Below are 19,602 nucleotides of genomic sequence, written 5' to 3' on the forward strand. Positions count from 1 at the left end.
ATCGCGCGCGTTCCTGGTTCAAAAACCGGGATAAAAACTATCCTATGTCCTTTCCCGGGACTCAAAATATCTCTATGCCAAATTTCATCAAAATCGGTTCAGTGGTTTAGGCGTGAAAGCAAGACAGACAGACTGACAGACAGAGTTACTTTCGCATTTTTATTAGTATAGATAGTATACATAGATTGTTATTTACTCATTACTACGTTTGTATAAACTAATGAACAGTTTGAAAAGGTTTAAAGACAGTAAGTAATGACTATTTCTAAGTAATCTCTACAAAATATTATGGAGACATTACTATTGGTAAGTTATAAAAATGAAAAAATATTGGAATTGCAAACATTGCAGCATAAAAATAATCGCGGTCCCAGATTTCAGGATAGAGGGGATGAGCCTTTAACCCTCGGGAGATAGACCCATAAAAACTACCACTAACCATATTTATTGCCCGATACCAAAGGCGGTAATTTAGGAGCTGTTTTGTCAGTAAATTTTGGGAAAAATAAATTCTATTCTATGGGCCTTTACTCATAGAAACACATTAGAGGTGATGATATTATGTATTTTGGAGATTTGCTTTTACGGATACATATTTCTTGTACATTGACGTTCTTATTTGATACTAGCGGCCGCCCGCGACTTCGTACGCGTGGATCTCGTTTTACCCCCCCTTCATCTATTTACGCGGTTCAGATTTTTTCATACAATTTTTTTTTCCCGCTAACTCCCGTTCCCGTGGGAATTTTGCAATATCCTGTTGTAACTAAGCTTTAAGTTTACTAAGGTACTTGCATGGCAAATTTCAAGAGTCTATCTTACGCGGTTTAGATTTTTTCATACAAATGTTTTTCCCGCTAACTCCCGTTCCCGTGGGAATTTTGCAATATCCTGTTGTAACTAAGCTTTAAGTTTACTAAGATACCTGCATGCCAAATTTCAAGAGTCTATCTTATGCGGTTTAGATTTTTACATACAAATGTTTTTTCCCGCTAACTCCCGTTCCCGTGGGAATTTTGCATTATCCTGTTGTAACTAAGCTTTAAGTTTACTAAGGTACCTGCATGCCAAATTTCAAGCGTCTATCTTACGCGGTTTAGATTTTTTCATACAAATGTTTTTCCCGCTAACTCCCGTTCCCGTGGGAATTTTGCAATATCCTGTTGTAACTAAGCTTTAAGTTTACTAAGGTACTTGCATGGCAAATTTCAAGAGTCTATCTTACGCGGTTTAGATTTTTTCATACAAATGTTTTTCCCGCTAACTCCCGTTCCCGTGGGAATTTTGCAATATCCTGTTGTAACTAAGCTTTAAGTTTACTAAGATACCTGCATGCCAAATTTCAAGAGTCTATCTTATGCGGTTTAGATTTTTACATACAAATGTTTTTTCCCGCTAACTCCCGTTCCCGTGGGAATTTTGCAATATCCTGTTGTAACTAAGCTTTAAGTTTACTAAGGTACCTGCATGCCAAATTTCAAGGGTCTATCTTACGCGGTTTAGATTTTTTCATACAAATGTTTTTTCCCACTAACTCCCGTTCCCGTGGGAATTTTCCAATATCCTGTTGTAACTAAGCTTTAAATTTACTAAGGTACCTGCATGCCAAATTTCAAGCGTCTAACTTAAGCGGTTTAGATTTTTCATACAAATGTTTTTTCCCGCTAACTCCCGTTCCCGTGGGAATTTTGCAATATCCTGTTGTAACTAAGCTTTAAGTTTACTAAGGTACCTGCATGTCAAATTTCAAGCGTCTAACTTAAGCGGTTTAGATTTTTCATACAAAAGGATTTTCCCGCTAATTCCCGTTCCCGTGGGAATTCTTAAGTATCCTATAACCTGCCCAGGAGTATGAAAAATAATTGTACCAAGTTTCGTTAAAATCCGTCAAGTAGTTTTTGTTTCTATAAGGAACATACAGACATACAGACAGACAGACAGACAAAATTTTTACTGATTGCATTTTTTGCATCAGTATCGATCATTAATCACCCCCTGATAGTTATTTTGAAAATATACAGATTTATTATAAGTATAGATTAATTTGAATTTGCTTTTCTATCGAAGCCTGTATTAATTTCGCTCATGTGAGTTTTCATAATGGAATTCGACATGAGATTTTTACAAACGCTCAATCGAATATCATACGAATCTATAGAAATTGGGCTACGAAAATATGGATTTTTTACTTTTGATTCACTGTCATCTAGATTCAACGTAGGTTTTTTCTTCTAATTTTGAGATAAACTACGAGTGTTAAGCAAAAAACTAATGAGTAGGTACCTAATGGAATTGAATTTGTCTTTCACGACTAATATGAACAGGTGTGTCTTTGTTGATACTGGGAAATGTCGAATCGATTTCTATGATAACCAATCTAGCCATTGCACTGGAGAGTATCTGTGCATATTCCTTAAAAACATTTTTCAAACGTTTTGCAGTGCTTTCATGTGAAATGAAACACTCTTGTAGGTTGTCCTAACTTGTATTTCAGCACCACTGATTTACACAATTCCGACATTATGACGTCATCTTAATAGTACCTCTTGCTTTGAACGCTCAAATCGAACTGACTGTCCAGCGGCATGCCAGCGATAAGGTAACTTCCCCTTCCATCAGTGAAAGTCGACCGGTTCAAAACGACTTATCGACGGCATGCTCCGGAACTAGTCAAATGCAATACTTATTTCATAATTAGCTGTTTTCTTAATTTTTAAAATACTAAAATGTATACAATAAAAATCTAAAATAATTAAATTAAATAATAAATATGAAATAATTGGATTTAATACAAAATAAATTCTAAAATCATTCTAATGTCTGCAAAATGCCTAGGAAGTAATCAAATAAAGTATTTTAATTTAATAATGGGTTTTTGGGTTCTTCTAAAATACAATACAAATACTAAAATTGTTGCAATAACTATTTAAAAGTAACCAATAATCGTATAAAATACAATATAAATTCTAAAATCATTACATTCGGCCATCCGACACCGTGATGCCTCCCGGCATTCACGTCTAATAAGGATTTATTCTAAAATCATTAATATGTTACTTTTCAAACAATATTACAATATGAAGCATAATAGTAGAATGATAAACAATTCCATGACAACTTGTTAACAAGTGTTTTAACATTAATAATGCATTTTAGAAACTATATTCTTCATATTAAACCAGTAACAAATGTTAAGAAAGGGAGAAAAATCTTGTAGGCACTTATACACACTATACATTTTCACCTAATCTATATTATTCGCAATGACTTATTTTATAACCAATAACGGATATTTGCATGAAATTCAGATATTAATCGTTTTACTTTATAATTTTCTCAAAACTACCATATCGAATATATTGGAAACTTCTCTTTTTAAATCCAAATTTTTATTTCACATAAATACACGTCCATTAGATGTTAGTACATAATCAATTTAATTACAGTGTATCTTGCCATGACTGCCATGTGAAAGTTATTAAGTTTATAAGAACATGTCAAAACGTTAATATTATATCCAATTGTATCCATTTGTAACCGTAATCTGGCAAATAATGAATTATGGTCACGATTTATGATTAACACTAAAGGTACTTTCGTCAGAATTATGTATTTCGAAGGCCTTAACATAATTTTCTTCTTTACAAATTTTCCAAGTTTTTGAAACCAATAGGTACAATTACAGTGTCCTTATATTATGTGTTTCTGAATGTCTGTGATGCTCGATTCCATCACGATAAGCGCAACATATTTGCCATCTAGCTGTACGTGGGACCACTAAAAAATAATTTGATATCAACCTTACTGTATCTGCTATTTGAAGAGATTACGATGTTTGGATGGGTTGTCGTCAGATTCTATGACAAAATTTTGGTATTTGGACTATTCGCGGAACTAAATTTCTTCTCCTTTTTTAACGTGGTTCTTAAGGCAGCATAACCAGTAGAAACTTTTAAGTCCTAAAAGATATACACCTTTTTTTTAGCACACACACCACAGCTAGTGTCTCTAACTCATAGAAGTTGTCTTTCATTGAAGATGTCTTTCCTCAGGGGTCGTCTGTCTGTGGGTCGACTAAAGCAAGCGACTGCTACAGAACTTTGAAGACTTTTCTCTTTATCATCAAGATCTGACTTAAATATGATTCAGAGTCCTGAATAATATTGATAAGCAGCTATGGATCAAGTTAGTCATCTATGGTTTTCTGAACCCTTTTCCCTTTTGTAATGAGATAAGTGGCAATGGTGGTATTGCACATTATTTTTCATCCTGACATCAAAGACTGCACGTGTACGTCCTATCTCAGTCAGATTTATAGCAATACAATCGCGATAATTTCACAAAAGAGTATAAAGCTTATCTAACTAATCAGAACTAAGTCCGGGCTTAGTCATAATATCAGCTCTATCGAGAGCATCCATAGCTGAGGGGTCTTTTACAATTCGATTTACATGACATATTGGACATGCTCCAAAAAGCATTGAAGCAGCTATTAAAATATTTGCTCCAAGTGTCATTGGACTAGGCGACAAATTACCAAAAACGATTTCACCTTTGCCGTTGTGAATTAAAAAGGCTCTTTTAAACACCCGGTACTTGGCCTCCCAGTTTAATTTACATACATAACATACAAAACAAACAACTGTGACAAACAAAATTCCACGCGGAAGAACCCTCGGCGGAAAGCTATTCGCATTATAAAATATTAGTTTATCTAAACATCCCCTGTATATATTTTTTTTATCACTTGAAAATATAGAACAGCCTAAGGCGGGAATCGAACCCACGGCCTTAAGCTCGCCAGGTGTCAAGTTATTTTAAAAATTTAAATCGAAAGGCAACTCTAAACGCCAGAAACTATCCTCTGTAAAACTAGAAATTTATGTTAACTGGTATTCACTTGTGTCAGTCATTTTCGTGGCTCTCGAAAATATTCTGACCAGGAATTTTATAGAATGTCAGTATTCAAAACCATGAGAAATTGCAGTTGCGTGAAGTTTTGACCAAAAGACGTGTTGACACCGCCAGTCAATTGACGTACTTTTAAAAACTGTTAAATCAAACTCCCATAGTCTTCGAATGGCACGACAAGCAAGTGACGTCGCTATTTTGTGAATTTAATCAAACTACTTTTCCTAATTACAATCCGACCAAAAATGGTAATTTACAGGTCATTTCAGATTAATTAAGCTTTCAAGACCAGAATGTCTTTAATAAATTGTAATATCGAATCAATATCGGTGTCAAATCGTCTATTGTCAGTGACGTCTGCTATACATCATCAATCACTAACACTTCCATAACAGCGTCAATCTCATCAACATTTTTGTTTATATTAGCTCTATACACAGAGGTATGACTGATGATTGACCACAACCTTTACAATTGGAATTGATATTGAAATGATCCGCCAAACTATACTTAGTTTCAGCATCGGTTTTGCGTCAACAAGTGCACTCACTACCAACACTTAAAAGGATTTTTCATTTACCAAAACAGTCCCACAGATCCTTTTTTGTCATAAAAATAATTACGTAAACCGTTCATCCCCTCAAGCAGCAGGATTCAAAATTTCCTCTAACAGACGTCCGTAGTTCTTTTAGCTAAGCCAATTAACTTTTGCAATGTCTAAGTCAAAGACAAAATTCTCTTATTTGCATTAGCTATTATAATAGCACTCACAAAATTGTCACAGACTACTAAAAGACTAAAACTTTAAACTTCCGCTCATTATGGAACCTTGACGTTTCATATCTTTTGCTCCACCAAAAAATGAATTAAAGTGACCCTAACCTAACATAACCTATCTATGAAACCTTGGTACAGGTACCAAGTTCTTTTTATAGTTACAAATTGCATGACTTTTCCCTTTATGACCTCTTACAGTAATATAATATTGTGTCTATTTGAGCTCGCCAACTGATGTAGTTCTTTGAGAAAACCAAATTAGAAGAAAAAGCTTAATTCAACTAGAAACTACCTATCTAGGTCAGACTAATGTAATCAGAGGTCAGAATAATTCGAAACATATTTTTGAAGTGGAATTATAGATCAAGATATTGTACTTGGCAAAAGAACCTACCGAAAGTCCGAACCGACGACAATTTTAAAATAAACGAATCATTAATTAATTCACTTTACTTGTGTAAAAATATTTTAAAAAAATTATTCCCTTAGCACATTTACTTTAACGTTAATTTAAACGTTATAATCGAACACTCCATTATTACCCTTAATTACTACTATTAAAGATCCACTACATAAGCTAATATTCCCATTTTACTGTAGTAGGCATGCGTAATATTTCATAATGTGTGCGCAATAAAAAAACTACCAATAAAAAAATAGGCACTTTTCCTCACTAGAGTCAACCAGAAATTTTACGAACCTCATGTGGCACTGCTCTTTCAGTAGAGCTGGAAGAAGATGAGCTCCTTCGCGTATTTTTCTTCAACCTTGGCCCCATAGAAGACGATCATGGTGGCGCCTTCTTACCGGACGACGACGACAACTTCGTCAGCTTAGCACGCTTATTTCATCGTCAGCTGACGGGTGTCCCTGGCGGTATACGAGCTCCATCTTCAGTAGTCGTTGTACTCAACTGTGAAATAAAGTACTCGACGAAATAAACGTGTCTGACCAGCATCAACTCAACATCATATGGAAGCTATGTTCATGTTATATTAAGCAAAAGTTTGATTTATGTCTTTTCCAAAAATCTAAATCTCAAAAAATAAATCTAAAAAATCTTTTGTTTGACAATTAATATTATGCTCCCTGAGCAAAGTGTAGTAAAATACCATTGTGACATGTTTCTATTATACTATGCATCACAAATAAAGATTTTGTATTTATATTTGTATTTTATTCAGTACTACCTACACACAACTCATGTGACAACTGGACGGCTTCCTTGTTATGTCAGCAATAGAAGGCTTTTTATTCTAGAGACATCCTAAACAATGGGGCCCTTAAGGCGCATCTAGCCTGATAAACTGGAGGCACGTCTAGCCTCGTCATACTAAGTCATAGTCATAGTCATAGTCCAAGGCACATCTAGCCTATTAAACTGGAGGCGCGTCTAGCCTCGTTATATTTAGTCATATTCAAAAGCGCATCTAGCCTGATAAACTGGAGGAGTGTCTAGCCTCATATACTAAGTCAGTCACAGTCATAGTCATGGTCATAGTCATAGTCATTGTTGGCGCTTCTCGAGTCCTCGGGCTTCTTCGACATCGATCGGCCATCATCGTCTCCGCGCGAGGCGCCGGCACACTCCGTACGTGCCCGACGCCCACTCAGCCTCACGACCGTCACCGGTGTCAGACGCGGCCCTCCCACGTAGGCGCGAACTAGCGATATATTTATAATCATTACACCTATGAAATACAGTCCGCCTTTAATTTATATCTAACGTCTAGTAAGACCCTAACATTGGTCCTTATCTCGCCGTCTACTCGTCTGGTTCCTGAGTGATCGCTGTACAACTGCGTGTCACCGTTCGTCGTGGACTTTGACCGGAACAACGTGGAACCGTCGTCACCTTAGCCGCGTGGAAGAGGATCCTGGAGCTGATGTCACCTATTGTTGGGGAGTATACAGTTCATGCGTGAGTCGTTCCAATTAGTCGCTTCCCTATTTGTCTATTTTTTTTCAACTTTGCCGAAAATAGTTCCTATTTGCCAACTTAATTCATATTTTCTCATTCATCGTCTTGCTTCTCACTTTATCAGCCCGCAAACCTACTATCTGTCTCTTTCTTTGCGTATTTTTTTGCCAGCTCGTGTTTACGTACACGCGGTCAATAACCCTAACGGGACCCGCCTTCCTTACGTAATCGCACTAAACTGCATTGACAGCATCAATCAGCTGTTTGCGCGCTATTCATTTCTTTCATTACGCATAATTTCCTTTTCTTTCATTAAACTTTACACGTGCTTGCTCAAATCAAAATGGCTGACATAAAATCTTTACTTAAAAAACGAAGCACTTATAAGTGTAAGCTCACAATCTTTAGCAATTATTTAAATTTGTTAAATACTGGATCCAAAATTTCAGAATTGCAACGATTAGACCTCGAGGAACGCTTTAGTAGATTCAATGTTATGTACACTGAATTCGATGCATTGCAGAGCGAGATCGAGATGCTCGAGGAGGACCCCGAGGACCTGCTCGAGGAGCGCGAGGACTTCGAGCGCCAGTACTTCAGCCAGGTGGCCCTCGCACGCTCTCTGCTTGGGGTTTCTTCCAAAGGTTCCGTATCAGACTCCAAACACGATAACACTAATGCACAATTCAATAATAACTTTGTTCGATTACCTAAAATCAATCTACCTAGCTTCGATGGGAACTATCAATACTGGCTCGAGTTTAGAGACACATTTATTTCGTTAATTCATGATAATAACAGCATAGACAATATTAACAAATTTCATTATTTGCGAGCTTCACTCCAAGGAAATGCAGCCTTAATTATAAAAAATATTGATTTTACCGGCGATAACTATAATGTGGCATGGGACTTATTATGCGAACGTTTTAATAACAATCGCCTTCTTATAGACAATCATTTGCAGGCAATATTTGATGTAGAGCCCGTATTGAGGGAGTCCAGTACTTCTCTTAGAAACTTAGTTGATGTAATAAATAAAAACATTAGAGCTCTTACAACATTAAAACAACCTACTGAACATTGGCATACTCTTCTTATTTTTATATTGGCTAAAAAGTTGGACATAACAACAAGTCGTCACTGGGAAGAGTATCGCAATGAGTTGTCTATTGAACCCACTTTACATCAATTTTGTACTTTTATAGGAAGGAAAGCGGACTTATTGGAATCAATTGAAACAAATCATAACTCGTCTAATAATAATATATTGGTTGCCTTAAATAATAATCATACAAACTTAAATAAACAAACACAACAAAATAAAAAATCAAATAATAACAGTTATAATAATAGTAAACAAAACTTTTTAAATTGTCCGCTTTGCTCCCAACGCCATTTACTATTTTCGTGTGAATCTTTTAGAGCTTTGTCTATTGAGAACCGTATACAAAAAGCAAAGGATTTTAAAGTTTGTCTTAACTGCTTACGCCCTGGTCATTTTGCTAAGCAATGCAAGCTCACTCATTGCAAATATTGTAAAACTAAACACAACACTCTTTTACATTTGGAATCACAAAATTTAGTACCTTTTATTAATCCTTTGCCTTCTGCTATTGACAATGTTACCTCCGCAGCTACTTCCTTGCAGATTGCTACTTCTTCCCATGTTTTACTGTCCACAGCATTGGTGAACGTCTTGAACACTTCGGGCGAGAAGTACACTGCCCGGCTACTACTGGACAACGGTAGTACAGCCAACTTCGTAACGCAACGCTTGTGTGACAAGTTGGGTTTGTCACGATGCGGCACGAGAACAAAGGTCACAGGTATTAACAACCATATCTCTTCAAGTACACAGTCTTGTAACCTCACAATCGAGTCTTTATGCTGTGCCTACAATCTAGATATAGTGTGTCATGTCTTGCCTGAGATCTCTAATGTTCTACCCTCTTCTTTCGTGAACATAAATCACGTACCTATTCCCCCAGGTCTTCAGTTAGCTGACCCGAATTTCAATATTCCGTCGGTCATCGACATCCTGGTAGGCGCGAAAGTCTTTTGGAATGTCTTAGGTTCCAATTTTATTGATTTAGGTAAAAATCTCCCCAAATTGTGTGAAACAAAGTTTGGCTGGTTGGTTTCAGGAAGCGTATCATGCCAAAAGAATAGCACTACTTTTCAGTCCTGTAACCACACAAGTTTAGCCCCTACTCCTGACCTATCTCAATTTTGGGAACTTGATTATGTCTCACCTAATCACTCACAATCTTTAGAGGAAAGAGCATGTGAGAAACATTTTTTTGAGACAACCTTCCGCAAGGACGACGGTCGTTTTGTCGTCTCTATGCCACTGAAGCAAGATCCAAGTTTACTGGGACTCTCTTACGAAAACGCTAAATGTAGGTTCTTGTCATTAGAACGACGTTTTCACCGCGATCCCATCTTCAGAGATCGATATTTTGAATTCATGCACGAGTATGAATCACTAGGTCACATGACATTAGACAATGATTGCGCCTCTATGCCTAACAGCTCTAAGGGAAATTATTTTATTCCACATCACGGCGTTATTAGGGAGTCTAGTTCCACTACTAAGCTTCGCGTAGTTTTCGACGCTTCAGCTCCCACTTCTTCAGGAGTGTCTCTTAATGACCTCCAAATGGTAGGGCCTGTCGTTCAGGATGATCTATTCTCCATTTTAATACGCTTTCGCCAACATAGGTACGTAATTTCGGGCGACGTAGAGAAAATGTACAGAGCGATAGAATTAAATCCCATCCAACGACCCTTACAAAAAATTATATTTCGGTTCGATACAAAAGAACCTCTTAAAACCTACACTTTAAATACAGTAACTTATGGTACTGCTTCTGCGCCATATTTGGCCACCAAATGTCTAGTCAGCCTCGCGGACAAGTTAGAAGACAGTCATATTAAATCCGCTATACAACGTGATTTTTACGTAGATGACTTCCTCCATTCTGCTAGTTCAATTTCAAAAACTATCGATGTTGCTAAACAAGTAGCATCGGTACTGTCTTCAGCCCAACTTCATCTACGTAAATGGAAATCAAATTCTCCCGAAATTTTGTCTCAAATTAGTGGCGCGCATTCTGGTGAGCCAAATAATTCTATTGACTTTTCAGAGCAGGGCCAAGGCAACTGTCAGTCTAAAACTTTAGGTCTTCATTGGATTTGTAATACAGACAACTTAACCTTTTTAATTCATATAGAACATTCTAAAATTATAACAAAACGTCACATTCTTTCGGTAATAAGCCAAATTTTTGATCCCCTGGGACTTGTGGGACCATGTGTCGTCGAAGCAAAAATCATTATGCAACGTTTGTGGCTAGAAAAGTACGATTGGGATGACACGGTTTCACTTGAAATTAGGGACTTATGGTTTTTGTTTGAAAGTACTTTATCTTTTCTTAATAAACTTAACATCCCACGCTGGATTTCCTGTGAGGAATCGTCTATTTACGAGGTCCATGTTTTCACAGATGCATCCGAGAAGGCCTATGGAGCTTGCCTGTACATTCGATCTTACAACCCTGGCTCAAACTCGGTGCATGTTCAACTTGTGGCGTCTAGAAACCGCATAGCTCCCATAAAACCCACCACCATACCTAGACTTGAACTCTGTGGTGCGTTGTTAGGTGCAAGACTGTGTACAAAAGTAGTTAACTCGCTTACTTTGCACATAGATAAATGTAGATTTTGGTGTGACTCCACAATAGTTTTAGGTTGGCTGTCAACTCCATCTACTCAATTAAAACCCTTTGTGCGAAATAGAGTCAACGAAATTCAGGAGAGTACTTGTGGTCATACCTGGAGCTACGTGCCGTCAAAGGACAACCCGGCGGATCTCGTCTCACGGGGCCTAAGAGCTGACGTCATTGGCGACACCCATCTATGGTGGTCTGGACCTTCATTTTTAACACAGAGTGAAAATGAATGGCCCGTCATGCCTAATGTCGTGAAGCGTGATCTGCCTGAAGTAGCTTCTCACATCATTAGCAGTAGTGATGCTGTAGATAATGCTTGTAGTCGTAGTAGCGCTTTCTTAACCAATAACATTGACTTAACAATTATTCAATCTTTAATATCGCAATACTCAAGCTTTACTAAGTTACAGCGAGTTGTAGCCTATTTGTGTAGATTTGTTCATAACCTTAAAAACATAAATAATAAAAGGTGTGGCAATCTCTCTTTATTTGAATTAAAAAGTTCTCATGACTTAATTTTACATTGTGCTCAACTTCAAATGTTTCCTAACGAATACAAATTATTACAGTCCAAGAAGACATTGCCACACAAAAATAAATTAATTTCATTATCACCATTCTTAGATAACAATGGTCTTATTCGCGTAGGCGGAAGGCTTGATAATTCCCCCTACGACTATAACTTAAAACATCCAATCTTATTATGTGGCTCTCATTACATCACTAAACTTATCTTTCAAATGCAACATATAAAACTTTTACATGCCGGCCCTCAATTACTTTTGGCTAGCGTTCGCCAAACCTATTGGCCTCTTAAAGGCAGAAATCTTTCAAAGCATGTTGTTAACAAATGTGTAATTTGTTACAGACATAGAGCTCAAAATGTACAACCTGTAATGGGACAGCTACCTCTTAATAGAACACAATTAGATTTTCCATTTCAAAACTGTAATGTTGACTATGCTGGCCCAGTTTTGATAGCCGATCGAAAGGGACGTGGTTGTAAGTTGTTGAAATCTTATCTGTGCATTTTTGTTTGTTCTGCAGTGAAGGCTGTACATTTGGAGCTTGTTACGGGCCTCACCACCGAAGCTTACATGGCTGCTCTGAATCGGTTCGTGGCGCGGCGAGGCAAGCCTCAAAGCATCACGTCCGATAATGGCACTAACTTTGTCGGTGCATCGAATGATCTTCAAAGGTTCCTTTCGAGTAATAATCTTGCATCTCATATAGCCCAGGAAGGCATTGAATTTATTTTTACTCCTCCCTACACACCCCATTTTAATTCATTGGCCGAAGCTGCAGTCAAATCATGTAAGCATCATTTAAAAAGATTATTGCATCTCACTCATTTCACATTCGAGGAAATGACAACTTGCCTTTGTAAAATCGAGGCCGTCCTCAATTCACGACCTCTTACCTCTCTTTCTTCTGACCCTAACGATTTTTCGGCTCTTACACCTTCTCATTTCCTAATTGGGCGACCATTGCTGACTGTACCTCACCCTCATGTGGCTGACGTCACTATCACCCGTCTGGATCGATGGAAACGCATCCAACACGTTCAGCAACACTTCTGGCGACGGTTTCATAACGAGTATGTCTCTCTGCTACAGACCAAGACGAAATGGTTGGCATCCACAGGCGAGGTCAAGCCTGGACAGCTGGTGCTCATCAAGGAGAAGACCCCGCCACTGCTCTGGTCACTAGGGCGGGTCGTGAAGACCTATCCAGGCGTGGATGGCATCACCAGGGTGGCCGAATTGAAGACAAAGAGGGGGACCATACGTCGAGCCTTCAACTGCATCTGCCCGCTTCCACTTCATTGAAGAAGATGACTCTTCAACCCGGGGAGTATGTTGGCGCTTCTCGAGTCCTCGGGCTTCTTCGACATCGATCGGCCATCATCGTCTCCGCGCGAGGCGCCGGCACACTCCGTACGTGCCCGACGCCCACTCAGCCTCACGACCGTCACCGGTGTCAGACGCGGCCCTCCCACGTAGGCGCGAACTAGCGATATATTTATAATCATTACACCTATGAAATACAGTCCGCCTTTAATTTATATCTAACGTCTAGTAAGACCCTAACAGTCATAGTCTAAGGCGCATCTAGCCTTGTTATACTTAGTCATAGTCAAAGGCGCATCTAGCCTTGTTTTACTTAGTCATAGTCAAAGGCGCATCTAGCCTCGTTATACTTAAGTCATAGTCACAGGCGCATCTAGCCTTGTTATACTTAGTCGTAGTCAAAGGCGCATCTAGCCTTGTTATACTTAGTCATAGTCAAAGGCGCATCTAGCCTTATAAACTGGAGGCGCGTCTAGCCTCGATATACTAAGTCAGTCACAGTCATAGTCATGGTCATAGTCATAGTCATAGTCATAGTCTAAGGCGCATCTAGCCTTGTTATACTTAGTCATAGTCAAAGGCGCATCTAGCCTTGTTTTACTTAGTCATAGTCAAAGGCGCATCTAGCCTTGTTATACTTAGTCATAGTCAAAGGCGCATCTAGCCTTATAAACTGGAGGCGCGTCTAGCCTCGATATACTAAGTCAGTCACAGTCATAGTCATGGTCATAGTCATAGTCATAGTCTAAGGCGCATCTAGCCTCGTTATACGTAAGTCATAGTCACAGGCGCATCTAGCCTTGTTATACTTAGTCGTAGTCAAAGGCGCATCTAGCCTTGTTATACTTAGTCATAGTCAAAGGCGCATCTAGCCTGATAAACTGGAGGCGCGTCTAGCCTCGATATACTAAGTCAGTCACAGTCATAGTCATGGTCATAGTCATAGTCATAGTCATAGTCATAGTCTAAGGCGCATCTAGCCTGATAAACTGGAGGCGCGTCTAGCCTCGTTTTAAAAATAACTATTTCATGCATTAAACGAAATATTCATACGTTTTTCTACTTGAACTTTTAAAATCAATTACTTTTTAACCAAATAAATAAAAACGTACCTTATGAGCTGTAGATCACGTACCACTTCTGAGTTGAAATGAAACACTCTTGTAGGTTGTCCTAACTTGTATTTCAGCACCACTGATTTACACAATTCCGACATTATGACGTCATCTTAATAGTACCTCTTGCTTTGAACGCTCAAATCGAACTGACTGTCCAGCGGCATGCCAGCGATAAGGTAACTTCCCCTTCCATCAGTGAAAGTCGACCGGTTCAAAACGACTTATCGACGGCATGCTCCGGAACTAGTCAAATGCAATACTTATTTCATAATTAGCTGTTTTCTTAATTTTTAAAATACTAAAATGTATACAATAAAAATCTAAAATAATTAAATTAAATAATAAATATGAAATAATTGGATTTAATACAAAATAAATTCTAAAATCATTCTAATGTCTGCAAAATGCCTAGGAAGTAATCAAATAAAGTATTTTAATTTAATAATGGGTTTTTGGGTTCTTCTAAAATACAATACAAATACTAAAATTGTTGCAATAACTATTTAAAAGTAACCAATAATCGTATAAAATACAATATAAATTCTAAAATCATTACACATGAATGTTCGAACGGCGGACACCAATCAAAACACGTTTTTATTTTAGCGTATAAATAACGTTGCTCCAATGGTGCATGCATATCTAACAAAAGACTACAACGAAAAAACCATGACAGTTTTGAAACCTATGTTTTGAGTCCTTGTTCTAAAAATAGTCGATTTAATCATTTCCATTCCAATTTAAAAACGAACGTCCCAACAAATTTGTGAAAATAAAGAAGTGGGCGCTATTATTTCCAATTTCCGTTGATTCGTCGTTCGCAAATAATATTTTGATGAGAGAATATTTGAAAACTAAAATGTTTTTATTTGAAGGAAATAAAAATAACATTGCTTTTTTGTGTGCGTACTGGCTATCGTATTGAATCATCAATCCGATATTTATGCGTGAGGGGACAATAGCCCATCAGCGATTTTAGATTCTAACTGGTGCTTCAAGAGTTCGCTAGTTCGATTCCTGTCATAGCCACTAAACTAATTGAGGTGAATCCTACATTTTGTTTAGGTTTTGTATATTAATATTTTTATATTTTATATAATTTATACCCTAACTAGATAAACAAGATATTCAAGGTAGCATCTTTTTATTTGTAAATATTTAGTTTTGTAAATATTTATTTTATAATTTATTTAGACAATTATGTTGTTATTTCTCTCAAGGTCAAATAACAACAAGGTCAAATATAGTTATATTTTTTACCTTTATCTTGAAGCAAAAACGGTAACTACATAGCGTTCAGTAAATATACTCAACATCAAATAAACCGCACCTTCCGCGACGCGAACTTTAACGATTTTCTCCTGACACAATCATGGTGCCCCAACAATATTGGTGTTATTTGAAAGCCCAATAAATATCCTTAAAGAAAAACACATTTAATTTCTTAATAAATGATTAACATATACCATAAATGTGACTTGAAAAAATACCTCACTTTGGGCCCACCTATGGGATCAATTAGACCAATTTTTATGGTTATAAAACCAAATAATGATCTTACGTGTCCTCTTTAACAGATGGATAGCAATTAAACCCAACTTAACAGTTTTATAGCCATAAAAGTTGGCTCTAGCGTAACTACCTATTTTTTGAAGAAGTGACTCTGGATCCTTCTAAAGACACATTTTGGGATAAAAACCTTTCCTTTAATGAAAAGAAGGTTAGAACTAGGCTTTTAAATGGTACCAATATTGGTGGGAAGTGGGGATGCATACGTTTGAAAATGCTTTTCGCGGGAGGTGCGATTTATTTGACGTCGAGTGTAGTTCATCGTATAAAAGAAGATTCTTTAACCAACGTTGTTTTCAAACTTTTTCCTATCCCGGTTGTTTTCTCTTCCTTGTAAAGAGTTCTTTTTACAGACATGAATGAACGTAATAGAACTACTTACTTGCCTTTAACATCGTCTTCAACGTTAAAACTTTAGCTGTACAACATCAACAAGTAGTTGGCTGTCATTTAAATGAAAATGAATTGATTGAAATCGGTTCAGGACACCTTTTAATAGCCATGTAAATATTCATCTTTGAATGATAATTAATATAAGTTATAAATGAGGTTAATCTTATAAGTACTGTCAATACTGTGTTGCAAATTATATTAACTCTATCGAAAAATGGAAAATTTTCTTTGCAGCTGTAACGACCGTTCCGATAAAATTTTATTTAGCTACATGAGTTTGTAAAAGGTTTTCAAAATAAAATAAACATTTCTGAAAACACTAACTGGTTCCATAATTTTTTATACTAACAGTCCAGTTAGACTAATCATATGCCTAGAATAGAATACAGCGTTTTTTCTATTTTGTGGAGGACTTTAATCGTTCAGGGCATTTTCCAAGGACTGGTAAAAAGTAAATGGGAATCCTTTATGCGCTTTTGAGTACAGCATAAAGAGATATTAACTACCAAGACGGGAATCTTTTGAGGTAGCTCTTAAACGACTAACGCGGGTAAACAAGCCGATTTCTTTAATATTCCCTTGCATTTGCGAGCTGCATTCGTCTCGCGGCTGCACTGGGCTGTGTATGCAATAATGTGGGACGAGGAGCATTCCGATGGGGCCCTATTCTTTTATATTTGCTAGTGCTTCTAAGGAGCGTAAGATTATTAAGTAAGCGTAGATACCCAATATTGAATAGTTAATACGATATATTATGTTCGTTTATTTCAGCCAAATAACATCCACTGTTAGATAATGATCTCCACCATGGATTTCCACAATGATGGGTACTGTGCTGTCCGCATCCAAGTATTTCCGCGACCTTTACCAGATCGTCGGTTCACCTAGTGGGAGGCCTGCCCACTCTATGTTTTCCGGCTCGTGGCCACTCGTGAACTTTTCTGCACCAACAGCTATCAGCTCTACAGGCTATGAGTGCTTTTCAGTTTGAAAATTCTACGGAATATGTTGATTATTTTGGTTTTCCTGTCGCTCTTCATTTCTGATTCGATCACGAAGGGAAACCGAGCGAGCTAAATTCGTCTCGGGACTGCACTGGGCTGCATGTATGCCACAGCGTTCCAGAAATGGAAACCTATTGTTTTATATTAGCTAGTGCTTCTATGGAGCTTAAGAATAACTATGTTCTAATATACATTTTTTTTGATGATGTTCTGTACTCGATTTAAGCTACATTTGAGGTTGAGGAAAAGAACTACTTATATTTATATTAAATTGAATATTTAAGAATTACAAAAATATTGTAAATATCACTCTAAAGATCATTATCTTATAATCATATTTTAATATTCCCAATTTGTTCAGTTATACACATAATATTTTTGCAAAAAACGTAATGGACAAGGGATTTTGGTATCATTGAACAAATAAGTACCTAGTTTATATGTATTGTATTTGCATTATACAAGTTCATTGTTCATCGTGATGTTAACGTTTGCACTGACAATCACCATTAAATCCGAAAATCAAAGGATTCTGTTCCAAATAACGTCATTACGTTTAATCATCGATCGTTATGACGCACGTAATAACATTGTAGTGACTGTATAATATTTGGGCAATAAAAAACATTTTGTCAACCTTTTACACATTTACTCGTGCGAGTATCTACACATTTTGTCAGGTTTCAATGTTGGTGGAAATTAATTTAAAATACTGACAATGACAATGTATTGGTTTGCTCTGTCAAAGAAATAAAAAATTGGGAAAAAATCTCTATGCACATCAATTTTTCCTACTAAATGTGACATCTGAAAAGAGACACAAAAAGACTTTTCTTTTAGATAAAACACGTACATCAAAAGTATATTCTTCCGTAGAAAAATGACGAGCCCACACTTTTGTAAACGTGATGCGTTACTTCTTCTTCAATCAAATAGCTTCCCTGAAAAAGATGTAGGCAGGTTGTATTTATTATTATTTTTGAGTAATACTTATTATGTAAAATATCTAGCTAATTATGTTGTTTTTGTTAGCTAACAAGTATTGATTGTTTATGTCAATTGCACACTACACTTCAGTCGTAAATATTGAGTTTAAAATCTTTATTATTAGTAAACATAGAGGTGCGCTTTAAGGAATAGTTTAGGTGCGCATCATTAGTTGCGCCTCAAAATGGGTGAGCTTCGAGGAATCCTCAATCATTTAAGTTTAGAAACTTTGGTATTTTAGGAAAACTAATGAAACCTTTTTAGGTAGATCCTATTTGATATTATTATGATTTATGAATAAAAATAGCTTTGAATTTGTCTTCTCACCTTTTTGAATATACAATTGTTTACTTTGAAAGTACTTCCTAATGCGGCTTTAATAAAAACTTGTTGACATGGGTCCTGGAGTACGTTTGACCAGTAGGTCTAAGAAAACGACGATGATAATAGTTGATTTGATACGACGCAGAAAAATTGTAGGTATTATGTTACAGACAAAAGCGAGCTGCGAAGTACGTGAAAACAATTGACAGCTTTTTTTCCTTTTTTTCTTTTTTTTATAAAAAATTATCGAATCAGCCAGTATGCTGAGCATGGAGGTATTAAACATACCCCCCCACTTGAAATCACTTAGGGATTTCAAAAAAAAGTAAATTAAACCTCTTCAAGAGGAAAAGAAGAAATAATAAAACACTGCACGCATTCTTACAGAGACAGTGAAAATTAAATTATATTGCACTCTAGCAACAACTTAAAAGTCGCAAGGATAAGCACCTGCATTTAAACAAAATGAACGAATTAATTAGTTAAGAAACAAAAATAAAACTTCCCTAGAACTATATACATAATACACCTCAAAGCGAAAAAAAAACGTTTGAGTTTCGTTAAGATACCGTTTCGCTCCTATGAAATTTCTACCGCAGTCACTGATTATGAGCCTGCACAGTCCACGGCGTGAAACAAACATATCAAGGGCTGCTATAAAAGCTGGAGTCGACAAGTCAGTAACAACCTCCAAATGAACAGTCTTAACTGCCAAGCAGACCATAATGCAAACGTAAGCCTTATAAGTGCGAGCGTTACGTCTAGTGCTTTCTTTGACAGTGAAAGGTCCGGCGAAATCTGTTCCAATATTTTGAAAACAACGAGCTGGTTGTACTCTCGGGCCTAGAAGGTCTCCCATTAAGGGGTGTGCTGGTAATTGCTTGACCTTGAAGCATTGTGACACATTTCGCAAGTCTGGATCTTATCATGTTGCGAATACCAAGAATCCAGTATTTTCTTTGTACCAAGGACTGAAGGACACGCGGCCCACAGTGTAAGTATACCCGGTGGTAG

At 37.0% G+C, this 19,602-nt stretch overlaps 2 protein-coding genes across 6 annotated transcripts in view; one reads left to right on the forward strand and one right to left on the reverse strand.

Moving 5' to 3' along the window:
- Positions 1 to 19,602, reverse strand: part of LOC135072629 (hemicentin-1-like) — a 214,330-nt gene that overhangs the window by 56,751 nt on the left and 137,977 nt on the right. The gene's annotated exons all lie outside the window — the stretch shown is intronic.
- LOC135072630 (uncharacterized) lies at positions 7,903 to 13,392 on the forward strand. 5 transcript variants are annotated; one of them, XM_063966633.1, is made up of 3 exons: positions 7,903 to 8,253; positions 9,295 to 9,438; positions 12,391 to 13,392. In XM_063966633.1, exons 1-3 carry the CDS (start codon positions 7,953 to 7,955, stop codon positions 13,170 to 13,172), a joined length of 1,227 nt encoding a protein of 408 aa, XP_063822703.1. In that variant the 5' UTR covers positions 7,903 to 7,952; the 3' UTR covers positions 13,173 to 13,392. The 5 variants fall into 5 exon arrangements, 4 of the variants coding, with proteins under 4 accessions (XP_063822703.1, XP_063822706.1, XP_063822704.1 ...); XM_063966636.1 differs by having other exon boundaries at positions 12,960 to 13,392; XR_010257465.1 differs by lacking the exon at positions 7,903 to 8,253 and having other exon boundaries at positions 8,601 to 9,438; positions 12,212 to 12,552; positions 12,960 to 13,392.

Source organism: Ostrinia nubilalis, chromosome 6, assembly GCF_963855985.1.
Source record: "Ostrinia nubilalis chromosome 6, ilOstNubi1.1, whole genome shotgun sequence".
Taxonomy (NCBI): domain Eukaryota; kingdom Metazoa; phylum Arthropoda; class Insecta; order Lepidoptera; family Crambidae; genus Ostrinia; species Ostrinia nubilalis.